Source organism: Capsicum annuum, chromosome 7 (genome assembly GCF_002878395.1).
Source record: "Capsicum annuum cultivar UCD-10X-F1 chromosome 7, UCD10Xv1.1, whole genome shotgun sequence".
Classification (NCBI taxonomy): Eukaryota; Viridiplantae; Streptophyta; class Magnoliopsida; order Solanales; family Solanaceae; genus Capsicum; species Capsicum annuum.
The window spans coordinates 184,665,927-184,680,268 of NC_061117.1; the positions used below are offsets into that span (position 1 = coordinate 184,665,927).

The 14,342-nt window shown below is 33.2% G+C and overlaps 1 protein-coding gene across 1 annotated transcript in view; it reads right to left on the reverse strand.

Moving 5' to 3' along the window:
* LOC107876708 (myb-related protein 1-like) overlaps positions 1–13,935 on the reverse strand; it is a 51,246-nt gene extending 37,311 nt beyond the window's left edge. The window contains exons 1-3 of the mRNA XM_047394082.1: positions 13,816–13,935; positions 13,463–13,618; positions 13,026–13,102 (exon numbers count right to left, since the gene is read on the reverse strand). Of these exons, the coding sequence (XP_047250038.1) occupies positions 13,026–13,102; positions 13,463–13,610 (225 nt within the window). The 5' untranslated portion in view covers positions 13,611–13,618; positions 13,816–13,935. The remainder of the gene's footprint in view (positions 1–13,025; positions 13,103–13,462; positions 13,619–13,815) is intronic.
* Between the last annotated feature and the right edge of the window lie 407 nt (positions 13,936–14,342).

A 14,342-nucleotide genomic window follows, 5' to 3' on the forward strand; every position in this document is an offset into this window, starting at 1 on the left:
GACCAGCTAGATTTAATGGACAGTACTATGGGTGGTGGAACACCAGGATGATTGACTTCATTATAGTTGAGGATAGTGAACTGATGGACATAATTCTTGATGGTCCTCATGTTCCTGTTACAGAAGTCAAAGAAGAAGAAGTGACAAGAATGGCTGTCAAAAGCAGGAGGGCGATCAATAATGAAGATAGAAAGAAATTTAAAAAGAATTACAAGACCAAGAAATTTATAGTTTATGGTATAGGGCCTGATGAATGCAATAGGATTTCTGCATGTGAAAATGCTAAAGAAATTTGGGATTACTTGAAAATAGCTCATTAGGGAACTACATGTATTAAGGATTCCAAAGTTGACATGCTGACTACCCAGTATGAAATCTTCACAATGAAAAAAGGAGAGACAATACAGGAAATACATATACGATTCACTTCCATCATAAATGAGCTACACTGCTTAGGAGAAGTAATTTCTTTAAATAAGCAAATCTGGAAGATTCATGGAATTCTTTAAAAATCCTAGGAAAGTAGAGTAGATGCTATTACTGAGGCAAGAAACCTGAAAACTCTCACTATAGATGAGCCTATTGGAAATTTAAAGACTCTTGAACTCATGAAATAGCAAGAACAAGAGAAGAAGCAAGGAAAAGGGGAAAAATCCCTGGCACTGAGGGCACTAAAATTAGACGCTAATGAAGAATACATTAATGTTGTCTATTTGGCCAAAAGAATTGTGCAAGCTATGAAGAAAAATGGCGAGTTTCAAAAAAGTGGAAGTAACAACAAAAAGGGAGGCACTGTGGAGATTTTTCACAAATATGGAAGTCTTGAGAACTTCATTAAGTATTATCCAATGCAAAAATTAGACTATCAAGAATATCTCAAGACTGGTGGTGACAAAGGAAAGAACAGGGATTACGTCCTTATAAAATTAAACAAAAAGGTTGCAGCTGATTATGAAGTAAGGAAGGCTCTAGTAATATAGGGAGATTCCTCTAGTGAATATGAGAAAGATGGGAAGCAGAAAGATATTTCCATGTACTCAGTGGAGGATAAGAATATGACCTTTGATTCCTTATTTGATTTTAGGGCAAACATTAAAAATAAAGAAGAAAATGAGGTATCACTTTCTGATATTAAAGAAAACTTGGAGAATTACTCTGCTAGAAAAATAAAAAAGCTTGCCAATATGTTGATTAATTCGATGTGTGAAATAACTAATAAAAAATGCTCTGGAAGAAAAGGTATAAAGTCAAAACTTAAGTTGATAGCTCTAACCCTCCAAATATCTGAAACTGAGAAACTGGTTGCAAGGCTGAAATCTAAAAATTTAAGCTTGGTTAATCAACTAGAGAAAGCTAATTGTGCCTATGATAAAGAAAAATATCAGGCTCTAGAAGGAAAGATTGAAGATCAGGAGCTGGAATTGTTAGCTTTGACTCTTTAGATATCTGAAATTGAGCAATAGGTTGCTAAGCTCAAATTTGAAAATCTGAGCTTAGTGAGTCAACTGGAGAAAGTAGATACTTCTGAGAGTAAATAAAAGAAAGAAACATCAAAGTTTTACGTTGAGCTTGAATAAAAATTAAAGGATTCCCAAAATAATCTTATGTCTGTACTCCAAAAGAATGAGGAATTGGAGGGAGACCTAGTCCGTGAGAAGGAGAAACTTAAGAAATCCCAACAATGGACTACATCCTCTCAGATCTTTTTTAACTTAGCTAGTTAAGGTGATAATAATAGGAAGGGTCTTGGTAATCAAGAAGGTACCCAACTTCGCGAGTCTCAAGGGAAGGTTTCTCATAATGCTAAGAGCAAGGTCCATAAGCCTCTATGTACTCACTGTAGAATGGATGGTTCCAGATATATTCAATAAGGGAATGCACATTTTATAGGTTTCAAGCCTCAGAAAATTATGAAAAGGAACTCTCTACCTAGATGGGGCAAAAGGGATTTGATCACACCACTGTCCTCCTACTGGGAACTCAAACTCAAGTAGGTTCTAAATTTAACTTGTGACCGTGGTTCCAGGTATGAGAAAGAGGATTACAGTCAGAAATAATTCATTGAAAGTGCTCAAAGTTTAATTCTGGAAGGTCTGAATGTTCTCTCTCTCTCTTTCTTAGGAAACGTTAAGTAGAAGTATCTCATTTTAAAATAGTTGATTTCAAAGGACCTAGTCCCTTTCAAAATAGAACTGAAATTATCAAGGTAAGAATTTCATAGAGATCCAAATTAGTCAGAAAAGTTATTGATCCCTAGTGGTAGTAAAGTCTCAGAAATTGAAGAGTTCATTTATGATGATGATGGTGAAAGGCTGAAAGGTGCAGATGAGAATGATGTTAATTTAGAATACTAGTCAATGATCCTAGCTCAAGTAGAAGACCAATAAGAAATGGTCATGTCAGAATTCTCAGGGACCTGGCCCCAAAGGAATTCATCTCAAAATAAGGAGCTTGAGGTAGTGTGAATGAAGCAAAGACTTGCACCTAGTTCTCAGAGCTAATGGTTGATCTCTTAACAAGTTCCAAAAAAGAAGTATGTTGAGGATAAAATTTAAAGCAAGCAGTGATTTAATTGACATGACCTAATATGTGAATCAGTGTATCTTCTAAAAAATTGGCTATGTTCAGGAGACAAGTATCCTTGGTAGAATAGGGGCATATTGGACTATCTCAAAATTATACCCTTGCAGGTATACACCCATGGGAACAATTTTGGAGGAGAAAAATATGACATTTATGAAATCAAAGATTCGCTCAAAGAAAGAGAGGGACCTAGTACTTTCTTATAGGTTAGTGTCATGAATGTGCATTTTTTTGTTGTTCTAAGCAGAAAAATCTACATCCTCTCTCTCCGTACCTGTGCCAAAAAAATTGTCTTATTCTAAAAGAAAGGTGAGTCATCCCTGAATTACAAAATAATCACCTCTAGTTCTGTCAAAAACCCTTTTTGTGTTTACTCCTTTCTCTATATCTAGGGATACCCATTTTTTCTCTTATTTCAAAAACAGGAAAGAAAAGTCTAGTCACAAACACTTCTCCTGTGAAAAGGACCTACAAATGACTACCAATTTCTCATTTTCATGTCTTCTTAAGGAAACTGAGCTTAGCATTAGTAAAAGTCCTTCCTCAAATTCTCTTGGAAAACACCCCTTATTTTCACTCTTCCAAAGCCAAACCCTCATTCACTCGAATTATTGATGAGAAATCATCCCTGAGTCCTTACAACTTTTTAGATAAAATAATGATGGATGATGCCTGGATTTCAAAAAACCTCATCTTACTGTCAAATAGCCCAGGAAGCGGCATATCTTTTCCAAAAACCAAAATGTTAATAAAACATTAAGATATTTTGGAGAAAAGTCTGAAATCTTTACTAAAAAGAAGGAGAATTCTGAGGGACCTGGTCCCAGGAAAAAGAAAGTAACTGAAAAAGGATCTGTGATCACATATAATAGAAGAAAAAATAGGGAGAAAATTAAGGTTGTGTCCAAAAAATTGAGAAATAGGTTTTTGAAAAATCAAAAGGTACTAACTGGAAGGATTTTTTATTCAAATATGTTAACAAAACCTGGTATGCTGAAATTAGTTGAGCTGGTAAAACATCAAGGCTAAATGCATCTCATAAAAGGACCTATTCCCAAAGTGTTTTATGAGGTAGTCAGGGAATTCTATTCCACATTGGAGTTCTCTAAAGATAAACTAAAGATGACAACAGTAGTTTAAGGGTATAAGTTGAATATTGATGTTGGTTTACTTAAGAGTATTCTGGATGTTTCTACCTGTGGTGTAAGGACTATTTAAAGGCAACAACTATCAATAGAGTTCTTGGAAACAACATCAAGGGATAAATAAAGTCTACCTGCATTAATGATGGAACACATACACAAAGTGATGCTTGGGAAAAATGTCAAATATGGTATGCTTTATGGTTACTAGTTAAATAAAGTGTTTATCACTTTGGTGTTGTGTGTGAGAATGGAACTCCTAGAACTGCATTATAAATGATTGATATGAACATACTAGTCAATATTGAGTGTGCGAAGAAAAAATCAAGCACCAACTGCCAAAGGGAATTAAACAAAGCGATAGCGGAGTTACAACTCAAAATAGCTACTAAGGATGCAGAGATCAGCGAATTGAATATGGCAATTCAACATCTGACTATAAAGGGTCCAAGTGTATGATGAACTTAAATTGAGAATGTTGACTTAAAGAAAAGGGTCTCCACCTTGACAGATGAGGTTCTCAGCTTGAATGCAGAGATAAGACATTTAACTAAAGAATTGTTGCACTGCTATGCTACAAACAACAATAACCTAGCTCTACTCCTTTAAACCATCCTTCCAAGTCCCTTTCCTATTTAATACTTTTTTATTCCTGAGGCATTTTCCCTAGAACATTTAAACTATGCACTACTATGATACTTATCCTCTACTTATGAATGAATCTTTGCTTTGTGTGTTACATTTGCTCCCTCTAAATTGCAAAGTTACCCTTCATGTTAGTGTTTACCCAGTGGCCATGAGTTAATTAATTTGTGCTTATTTTATTCTTAGTTTACTGTACTCACTTTTCAATGATGTCAAAAGGGGGAATACTGAGTTCTTATGTAGTAGAGTCTAGGTACCAAGTGTAAATAATGCAGATGCCTATGATGAGTTGAGTTGCAGATTTGAATGACATGCTGATAGAGTGAAGTAAGTGATATGATAAATCTATAAATGATGGAAGGAATATTGACAGGGGGAAGTAAGCAAATAACAACAAAGGAACAGGTCCCTATGTTGCATGATATTAAAAGCATGACAATAGGGGGAACATTCATCTTCAGAATGGTGATCACACTGATTAAATCTGATGAATGCGCATTGATGCTCAAAGCTTTGTGGTTGGTTTGTCATCATCAAAAAAGGAGAAAATTATTATATATAGTTTTGATGATGATCATATGACTGCAAGGGGCCGGGTCCCTGGATGTTTGAAGTAACAGTACATCTTGTATGCGTCTGTATAACTTTGTCCATTTGTGTAACAAATTGGCAGGTGCTTCTAGTACTAATTAGAATACCTTGTCCAATGAGATTTCAGTCCTAATCATCATTCATCTATAAAAGGAAAAATATACTTCTTCATAAAATGGATTTTTGCAATTCAAAGAGTGAAGAGAGAAAAAAAGACAAAAACCCAAGCTTAGCTCAAGTTCTTATTTTTATGTCCTAAATTCGAGAGTGTCTTGAGTGAGTTATAATTTGTAAATAAATTACTTATTTTATAAAAGTAATGAACTTTTCTCTTTGTTTAGAGAGTGCTTACGTAGAGTTATCGAAGTTTGTTGCTGATTAGAGTTAATCAATTTTGAGTAGTCTTGGCAGAGTTGCCAAGTTGGGGTTGTAGTAGTGTTACTACTAGCAGAAGGAGCCTAGAGTTAGGCTGAAATCTAGTCTATAATAAAGAGGATGATTATAGTGGATTTCTTGGGTGCTTGTGAGGGAAAGCCGTGTTTTTTCCTCCTGGAGTAAAGGAATTTTCATATTAAATTTTGTGTTCTTTACATTTCCTGCACTGTTTTTTATTCCTAGATGGTTTACTGTATTTTTGTCTGTGATTGACTTAGAGGGACCTGGTTTCTCACTGTGTGGTGCAACCCCCAAGGGTTCCAATAGAACTCAAAGATGTAGGAAAAACCTATCTGATAGCAGATCCGATCACTAGGATTCTCAAAAGTTTGCCTCCTTAGTGGCTTTCTAAAGTTGTGGCTCTTGAAAGTATGATCTTGAATAAAATGACCTATGATGAAGTCAGAAGAGATCTCATTGCCTTTGAAAAGTCTCACCTAAATAAGAAGGACCAACAAAAAAAAAATTGTTGCCTTTAAAGCTACAGATAAAGAAGAAGAAGATGCCCTGGATATAGATGAGCTTGATCTTATCACAAAAATAGTCAGTATCAAATAAGGGGAAAATCAAATTATGCAAAGGGGAAAAAACATGCTGATTAGAACAGAAATAAAGGTGAGTGTTATAATTGTGGTAGATATAATCATATTGCTTATGATTGTCTAGAAGCTAGAAGAGGATCCTTCAAGGGGAATCAAAAGGCTTCAGTTGCTGGGGTTATGAAGAACAATTGAAAAATCCTGCCAGGTAAGAGTAAATTTCTGTAATGAATGTTCAAAATTCGCTAGACCTTGCCATAGCTGATCTAAATAATGCTCATAAAGAAAATGAGCTTTATTAAGAGAAAGAAGAGACTGAGAACTTAAACTTGAAGTTTGTGAAATCAAAAAAGATTTTTTACAAGAAAAAGTTGATGAGAAGTCAAAATTAACAGCTTTGAAAAATCTCTCAGTCATAGTATTGTCAGATCAAATCAGTTGACTAACACAACTAAGTCAACTAATAAATCTAATATCGGTGAGCATAATAATATATATTATAACTATTAAGGATCTCAACAATCAACTAAAGTCAACCAAAGGGTGCAATCATAGCCCTAATACCTATCATAATAGGTATTATAGCTCTAATAAATCTCAAAGGTCAACTAACTCAAGTCAATCGACTAGTAAATATAGACAAAATACTTATTATGCAGTCGCTGATCAATACTATAATTATTTCTATCACTGTGGAAAGCTTGGTCATAAATATTACATCACCATATAGAAATCCCAGAAAATCAATTTGGAGACCCAAAACTGAGTCAACAAATCCAAGGACTAATCATGAGGAACTCAAGAATACTTTGGTACCTAGAAATAAGTAATACATCAATGTTTTAGAAACTCCACTCAAAATCTAAAAGAAAATGGTACCTTGACAATGGATGTTCAAATCACATGACTGGAAGCAAAAGTTTGTTTGAAACTGTGATTGATTTTGATAAAGATGACAATAGATTTGGTGATAACTTCAAAGTCAAAGTAATGTGTATCTGTACTATACCTTCAATAATTTATGTGATATTACTAATGCATATCTAGTAAGGAGCTTGAGGTACAACCAAATAAACATCAATCAGCTATGTGATGCTGGATTTGAGGTAATGTCCAAAATAGATGGGTGCATAACTGAAAAATATGGATGATAAATTCTTGCTGAAAATAGACATAGAAATGCGTATATTCTAGATTCCATCAAAAAGATTAAAGGACACATATGCTTGCCTCCAATTCTAAGGACCCCTGAATTTGGTATAGAAAGCATGGTCATGCTATTATGAGGCATATTGAAAAATTAGTCAAGCATGAACTGGTAACTGGCCTTCTAAATCTTAACTTTTAAAAGATTCACATTTGTGATGCCTGTTAGCTTGGTAAGCAAACTAGAAATTTCTTTTCCATTAAAGATATTGTTTCTACAACTAAACCTTTGCTGCCACTTCAGCTGGATTTATTTGGTCCTACTAGAACTACTAGCGTTGATGGTAAAAAATATGCTTTTGTGACTACTAATAATATTCTTGATTTACATGGGTTATATTTTTATCTAACAAATATGATATCATAAAGAATTCTGAAGTTTTTTGTGAAAAAGTTCAAATAGACAAAGGATACTATATTTTCGCCATTAGAAGTGATCATAGAAGAGAACTTAAGAACAACTATTTTAAAATCTTTTGTAACACTCATGGTTACACTCATAACTTTTCTGCTCCAAGCTACCCTCAACAAAATAGTGTAGTTGAGCAAAAAAATAGAAATATTCAACACATAGCTCGAACCATGATCAGTTAACACTCTCTACTACATAAATTTTAGAAAAAGGTTGTCAGTACCTTATGTTATATTTTAAATAGGTGTCTCATCAGATCAATTTTGAAGGAAACTCCTTACCAACTCTGGAATAATAAAAGACTTAATATTAAGTAATTTTATGCATTTGGATCTAAATGTTTTGTTCATAACAATGGAAAGACAATATTTGTAAGTTTGATCCAAGATGTGATAAAGATATTTTTATGGGATATTCTAATTCCAGTAGATCTTATAGTGTTTTCAATAAATGTACTCTTTGCATCAAAAAATTTATACATATTTTTTAAAATCTATACATATTTTTTATGATACTAAACATGCCATGAAGAATGATAGTACTATAGATGATAAGAATGAATAGGTAAAGAAAAATAAGTCATCCTCCATCGAAGATGCCTTTACTTTTGGGTCAATTGCCATTAAGATTGATCAACCAATTGCTGCCTCAAATGATCAATTTATACCTGAAATCATTCCAAATAAATGGAGAAGTGTACCTGACTATCCAAAAAAGTTCATTATTGGCGGCCCAAATAAAGGTATGAAAATAAGGGCTTCAAGCAAAAGAAATGTGATCATTACCCTTATATCCCAAATCGAATCAAAGAAAGTCAATGAGGTGATGGAAGATGATAGTTAGGTAAAAGCAATGAAGGAAGAGCTTGAGAATTTTGACAAAATAAATGTGTGGACTCTTGTTTCAAAATCAGAGAATGCCTCTATTATTAAAACTAAATAGGTGTTCAGAAATAAAATGAATGAATTAGGAAAAGTTGTGCGAAACAAAGCCCGTCTAGTCACCTAAGGATACTTACAATAAGAGGGTGTCTACTATGATAAGACTTTTGTACCTGTTGCAAAGTTAGAATCTATTTAAATTTTGCTTGCTTATGCTTCTTATAAAGATTTTAATTATTTCAAATAGATGTGAAAAATATTTTTCTAAATGGCTTTATTGATGAACAAGTTTTTGTAAAACAACATCCAAGTTTTGAAAATCCAAAGATTCCATAACATGTTTATAAACTCTCAAAAGCTCTTTACGATTTAAAACAAACTCCCAGAGTTTGTATGAAAGATTGAGAAATTTTCTAGTCGATCATAATTTTTCAAGATAGAAAAATTGACACTACTCTCTTTATCAAACAAACATCTTTTGAAAATTTGATCATTTAAATTTACGTTGATAATATTATCTTTGGAAGTTCTAATGTTGTCTGATGCATAGAATTTTTAGAGTTAATGCAAAGTGAATTTGAAATAAGCATGATGGGAGAATTAAGGTTATTTTTGGGATTACAAACTCACCAGTCAACTAAAGGAACGTTTATCTCCCAAGGTAATTACACTAAAGAATTTATTCAAAAATTTTGGATGAAAAATGCTAAACCAGCCAGTACTCCTATGAATTCTACATGTGTTCTTGAATCTAGTGATGATGTAAAAAATATGGATGAGACTTATTATTGTGGTATCATTGGTTCACTTTTATATCTTATACCTAGTTGACCTGACATTCCTTTTAATGTATGCAAATATGCCAGGTTCCAATCAACGCCTAAATAAGCTCATTTGACTGCTGTAAAATGTATGATCAGATATCTTATTGGCACACATTCTTATGGTTTATGGTATCCTAATACTAATGATGCATGAGACGAAGTGGATAGAAAAAGCACAGTGGTACTTGCCAATTCATGAAAAAATCTTTTGTTTCATGGAATAGCAAGAAAAAAAATTATGTTTTTCTATCTACTGCTGAGTTTGAATATATTGTAATTGTCTTATGTTGTGTCCAAATTATTTGGATTCATCAACTAAGTGATTATGATTTATCTTTAAAACTTGTGAAAATTTTTGGGATAATTTTGGTGCTATTTGTTTCTTTAAAAATCATGTGCATTATTCTAGAGCAATACATATTGATATTAAGTATCATTTCATTAGAGGTCACGTATTAAAGATGATATTGAATTATCTTTTGTAAGCACTGATTTTCAATTAGCTGAAATTTCTACTAAATCTTCGTTGGAAGAAAAAATTTGTATTCTTAGGAAATATATTGAAATTACTTTTTTGAAAAAAAAATAAATTCCATATCTGATATTGTGCTTGTGTATGAAAGTAGATTTTCATTAATTATGAAATGATTGATGTATGTCCCTTGATTCTTTTTCATTTTCGACCGCTTGCACTAGATTTTGTGTAAGGTAATTATGGCGACTATCCAATTTTTTAGGCAACTTTTCATTCATCCCTTGCATCAATTCACTTATCAAAATCTCTATATATTTTTTCTTCTCTGTTTCTCCGCCATTATTCTTTCTCTCTCTCTCTCTACAGTATTATGGCTAAGGGTTCTAAAGTATCTACTCTAAGCAACAGGAAAAGTTTTCGTGTCAAAGGAAAGGGGAAAGCCTCTTCCCTAGTCCTCCTTGGCTCCAACTTCTCTGATCAAAACCTTCCTCAAGTCTGTACTATTTCTCTCACTCAAGTAAGCATCTCCTTGTTCCTAATGACTCTAAAAAATTTAAAAAGAAAGTGAACTTTGATTTCGACAGTTCACTAAACGTCAAAATTGACTTTTAGAGATCCTCAAATGAAACTATCTCATTCTATGAAGGATTTATCTCTTGTTCATGGTAGATACATTGATTTAGACCTTGAATCTCTATCTTTCCCTTAAAATTTCTATTAAGTGTATATTCCTTGATTGTGTTGTGTTTGATGCCATATTTGATATAAATTATTTTGGATTTACTATCTCCTCTAAAAATCCTTGGCCGTCTAACTTTGATGTGTCGTTTGAAGATGCTAAACGTGTTTTTGCTTTAGATAACTAATATCTCTCTTTTGAAGTTCGCATTATTACTCATATTGTTGCTACAACTTTGCTTCCTTGAGCTGGATCTCTCTCCACTCTTTCCCAACATGATACTTTACTTACTGTTTGCATTACCACTCAACATAAGATTCATCTTTCATCCTTCATTCTCAATTACATGATTGAAGCTTCTCTTGATTCCTTAAGTCTACTTTATGGACTGATCATTACTCAAATTTTAAAAGCCTGTGTCCTCTCTATCTTTGTTAAACAATGTTATAATGCAATTTCCTTTGCCAATATGGGTTGTATTTTGGTTAATGATGTGTGTGTTGACTCTTTCCTCTCTCTCAAGTTGCACCCCTCCCCTTCTCCTTATTCTTAGGTACTTTATTTATGGATCTGGAGCTGCATTTATTAGAAATTGACTCTAATCTTGACACCATGAAAGATCTCTTGTTTGCTACTCACTTTCAGTTGGACAAAATAAAAGACCTAAGCAAAGAGACTGGAACAAATGTTGCTTATATTCATGTCAAGCTGAATCAAGTCATCAATGAGTCAACAAAACTCATAGCTAAGATTTAGGCTACCACTGATTCCCTCTCCACCACTATTGCAACTCAAATCATTAACTTGAATGACGCCACCACTCAGACGCTGGCTTACTTTTTTCACATCATCCTAGTGCTAATTGATCTCTTTGGATAATGTTTATTTTGTTTTGTTTTGGGTTATAAATGGGCCTACACCCATGAATTCTTTTAGTTTTCGTCATGTTAGGTGTTGTTCCCTGGTTTTATTTGTCTACACTTTTTTGTTTTTGATTGATGTCAAATGGGGAGAATAGTATTACAATTGCAATTGCAGCGCAATTTCATAGAAGATTCACTCATTCAGGGGAAGCACGTGCAACAACTCAGGGGTAGTCTAACAGAGAAATTATCTGCTTACTTAATTATTGGCATCCATCAAAAAGGGGGAGATTGATAATGTTAAGTTTTGATAAATGATTTTATGGCTGATTTGTAGGAATTTAGGATAAACAAGAATCAGATGAAATCCTCAATAATATTTAAAAAGGAAGAAACACCTCAGAAGATATTCCACGAGAGAAGAAAGGATCGCTGCATTTAATGAATGAAGATATTTCATGAAAGAAGGAAGGATCACTGCATTTAATGGGCTGCTTGAATCATGGAATCCCCGCGTCTCTCTCTTCTTTGCATAAATTTTACTTAGATTTTCATTTTAGTCTTTGCTTATTCATGGAAATTAAATAATTCTTATTCATTTTTTTAAGAAGAAAAATCTTTTTGCCTTCTATATCTAGCTCCCAACGGCTAGTAGTAGTCCAATCACTACTATATAAGCATTGGAAGTTAAAGGAAGAGACATATTCTTGTCTCAACCTTCTTTTATTCTTGCTCTACTTTACTCAAGCATTGTATTATTTTAAGGTATACTGTGTACTCAAAAAGAGATGAGAGAAACACATAGTTGGTGAGACATGTATCAAAGTGAGAAAGAAAGAAAAAGAGTGTGAGTCAAAACTACAAAGCTTGACTCGATCTTGTACTTTGATTTTATTCACAAAGAATTAGTAGAATCTCTTGCAACCCAAGGAGACTAGAGTACGACCTACTAGAGGTCCCAACCAGTATAAAACATCTGGTGTTATTTACATTCAACACTTTATTTTCAAAATTTTATTACTGCAATCAATAGTCGACTGTTTATCTAAGAAAGTTGACTTTCTGTTCAGAAAAGGAGTAATTCACCCCTTGTACTACTTTCACAAAGTAGTGTGACACCTACAACCTTCGAATAGGGCAAACATTTGATTGCTTTGATCATGAACTTTAGGCGTTGATTTAATGATTCATCTTTTAGGTTTATATAGACAAATTATAAGCCAAACAAAAAAATATTATAATTATAATAACTTGACGCAAGACAGAAGTTTAATTCAACTTGTGAATCGGAGTAAGAACAAACAGATGTTTTCAGCATCATCATTATGAGGACAAATGAACTTTTAAATTTTAAATCTTCACTTCTACTTTATTATTTAAAGTCATAAACATTAAAAATTAGAGAAAAGATGAAGATTCAATTAAAAAAAGGAGTCCAACATCACTTGACGAAGAATAGTTGGGAGAGATTTAAGCCTTAATTTGTTACTGCAGGTGGTACTTAGATATATTTAAAGGATTTCTTAGGTATATATACATATATTGACAGAAAGTTTCAATTGATCGAAACTTGCGGGTGGCATAACGCTCCTCGGGCCTTAATCAAAACTTGCGGATGGCATGACACTCCCTGGACCTTAATAGATCTGCTTCTACCTTGATATATCTACTTAATGTAGATTTAAAATTTTAAAAATCAAAGAGCAAAAACACTTGGAAACACATGCATAAATTAAAGAGGACTACTTACCTGGAGATGGCTTTTGATATGGTCTGGTGTGATATCTTCATCATCCATTAGTTTCACAATATTCTTCGGTGTTGCTTCTGCTCATGATTCCAATTTTTAATAACATATTCGTAAACTTGTAAGAAAATTTCATCTAGACACTCAAATTACTCTATATATGTGTCAACTGAACATATGAACACGTGATAAACGCTTCCTGTTAGACACCTTAGACTCAAATTTTGGAAAATATTTTTGCGCGTGTTCTCGGAAGTTTAATAGATAGTTAAGTTAACCACATAAAATATATTACATCTTTTAATTATACACAATAACCTTAATTGGAACATGTTCGAGATCTGAACCCATCAAATTTTAATTTTGAATCTGCTTTATATAGAATAGAAATATATATTTGATAGAATAGGGTATATATGTATATAGTAAGACATATATACCATAAGGACCTCCTAATTCATTGACAGCTTTAACAAAGTGTTCGTGGAGTTCCACTGTCCACTTAAATCTTGGTTTTCTGTTCAAGTCATGACTTGGCCCAACTTTTTCAGATGTTTCTCCCTTGTGCTTCTTGCTACTTTCTGGCATGTCTGCAGCTGCAATGCAATGGACATATTTACTAATAATCTTCATATTTTAAGATGAAAATAGTATCTAGAGCAAACAAAATAAACAAACACCTGATGAAAAAATCACTAAAAACAACTATAATCTAGCATATAATAGTATATTTTAATCAGACATAAAATCAGAAAAGTAATATCTCTTAAAGCATGAATAATTAATCACCCACGAAATCAACTTTCAATTTTCCACGATCTTCTGTTGTGTTATTTGAATGGAAACGTAGAACTAAACCTTTTGTAGTGAATTAAGTTGCTATATTTGGCACAAAAGTTTTAGGAAAATTCTGTTTAATCATTGCTAGGTAAGAGAACCCTGCATGCAGCCTGGAGGTAAAATAAATAGACGGATACCCCCCCCCCCCCCCCCCCCCCCCCCCCCCCCCCACCTCCCCCCAGCATTATAACATGTTCCAAGTTAATGGCTCCCTTAGTTTTACTTAGACACTCTATAAGAGACGATAAATAAAAGATTTGACCATATCACCCTTGTGAATTATCTGGTTGATTTTTTAATTAGACAAATAATATTGTTCGACTGTTTTTAGATATGTACTTCCTTCGGTCTACTTTATTTGTCATTCTTGCTAAAAATAGATGATCCATAATAATCACTCCGTTTATTTTGTACTTGTTCACTATTCCAAAAATATATTTTTATTTTTACTCGGACAATTAATTTTTTTCATGTTTTACA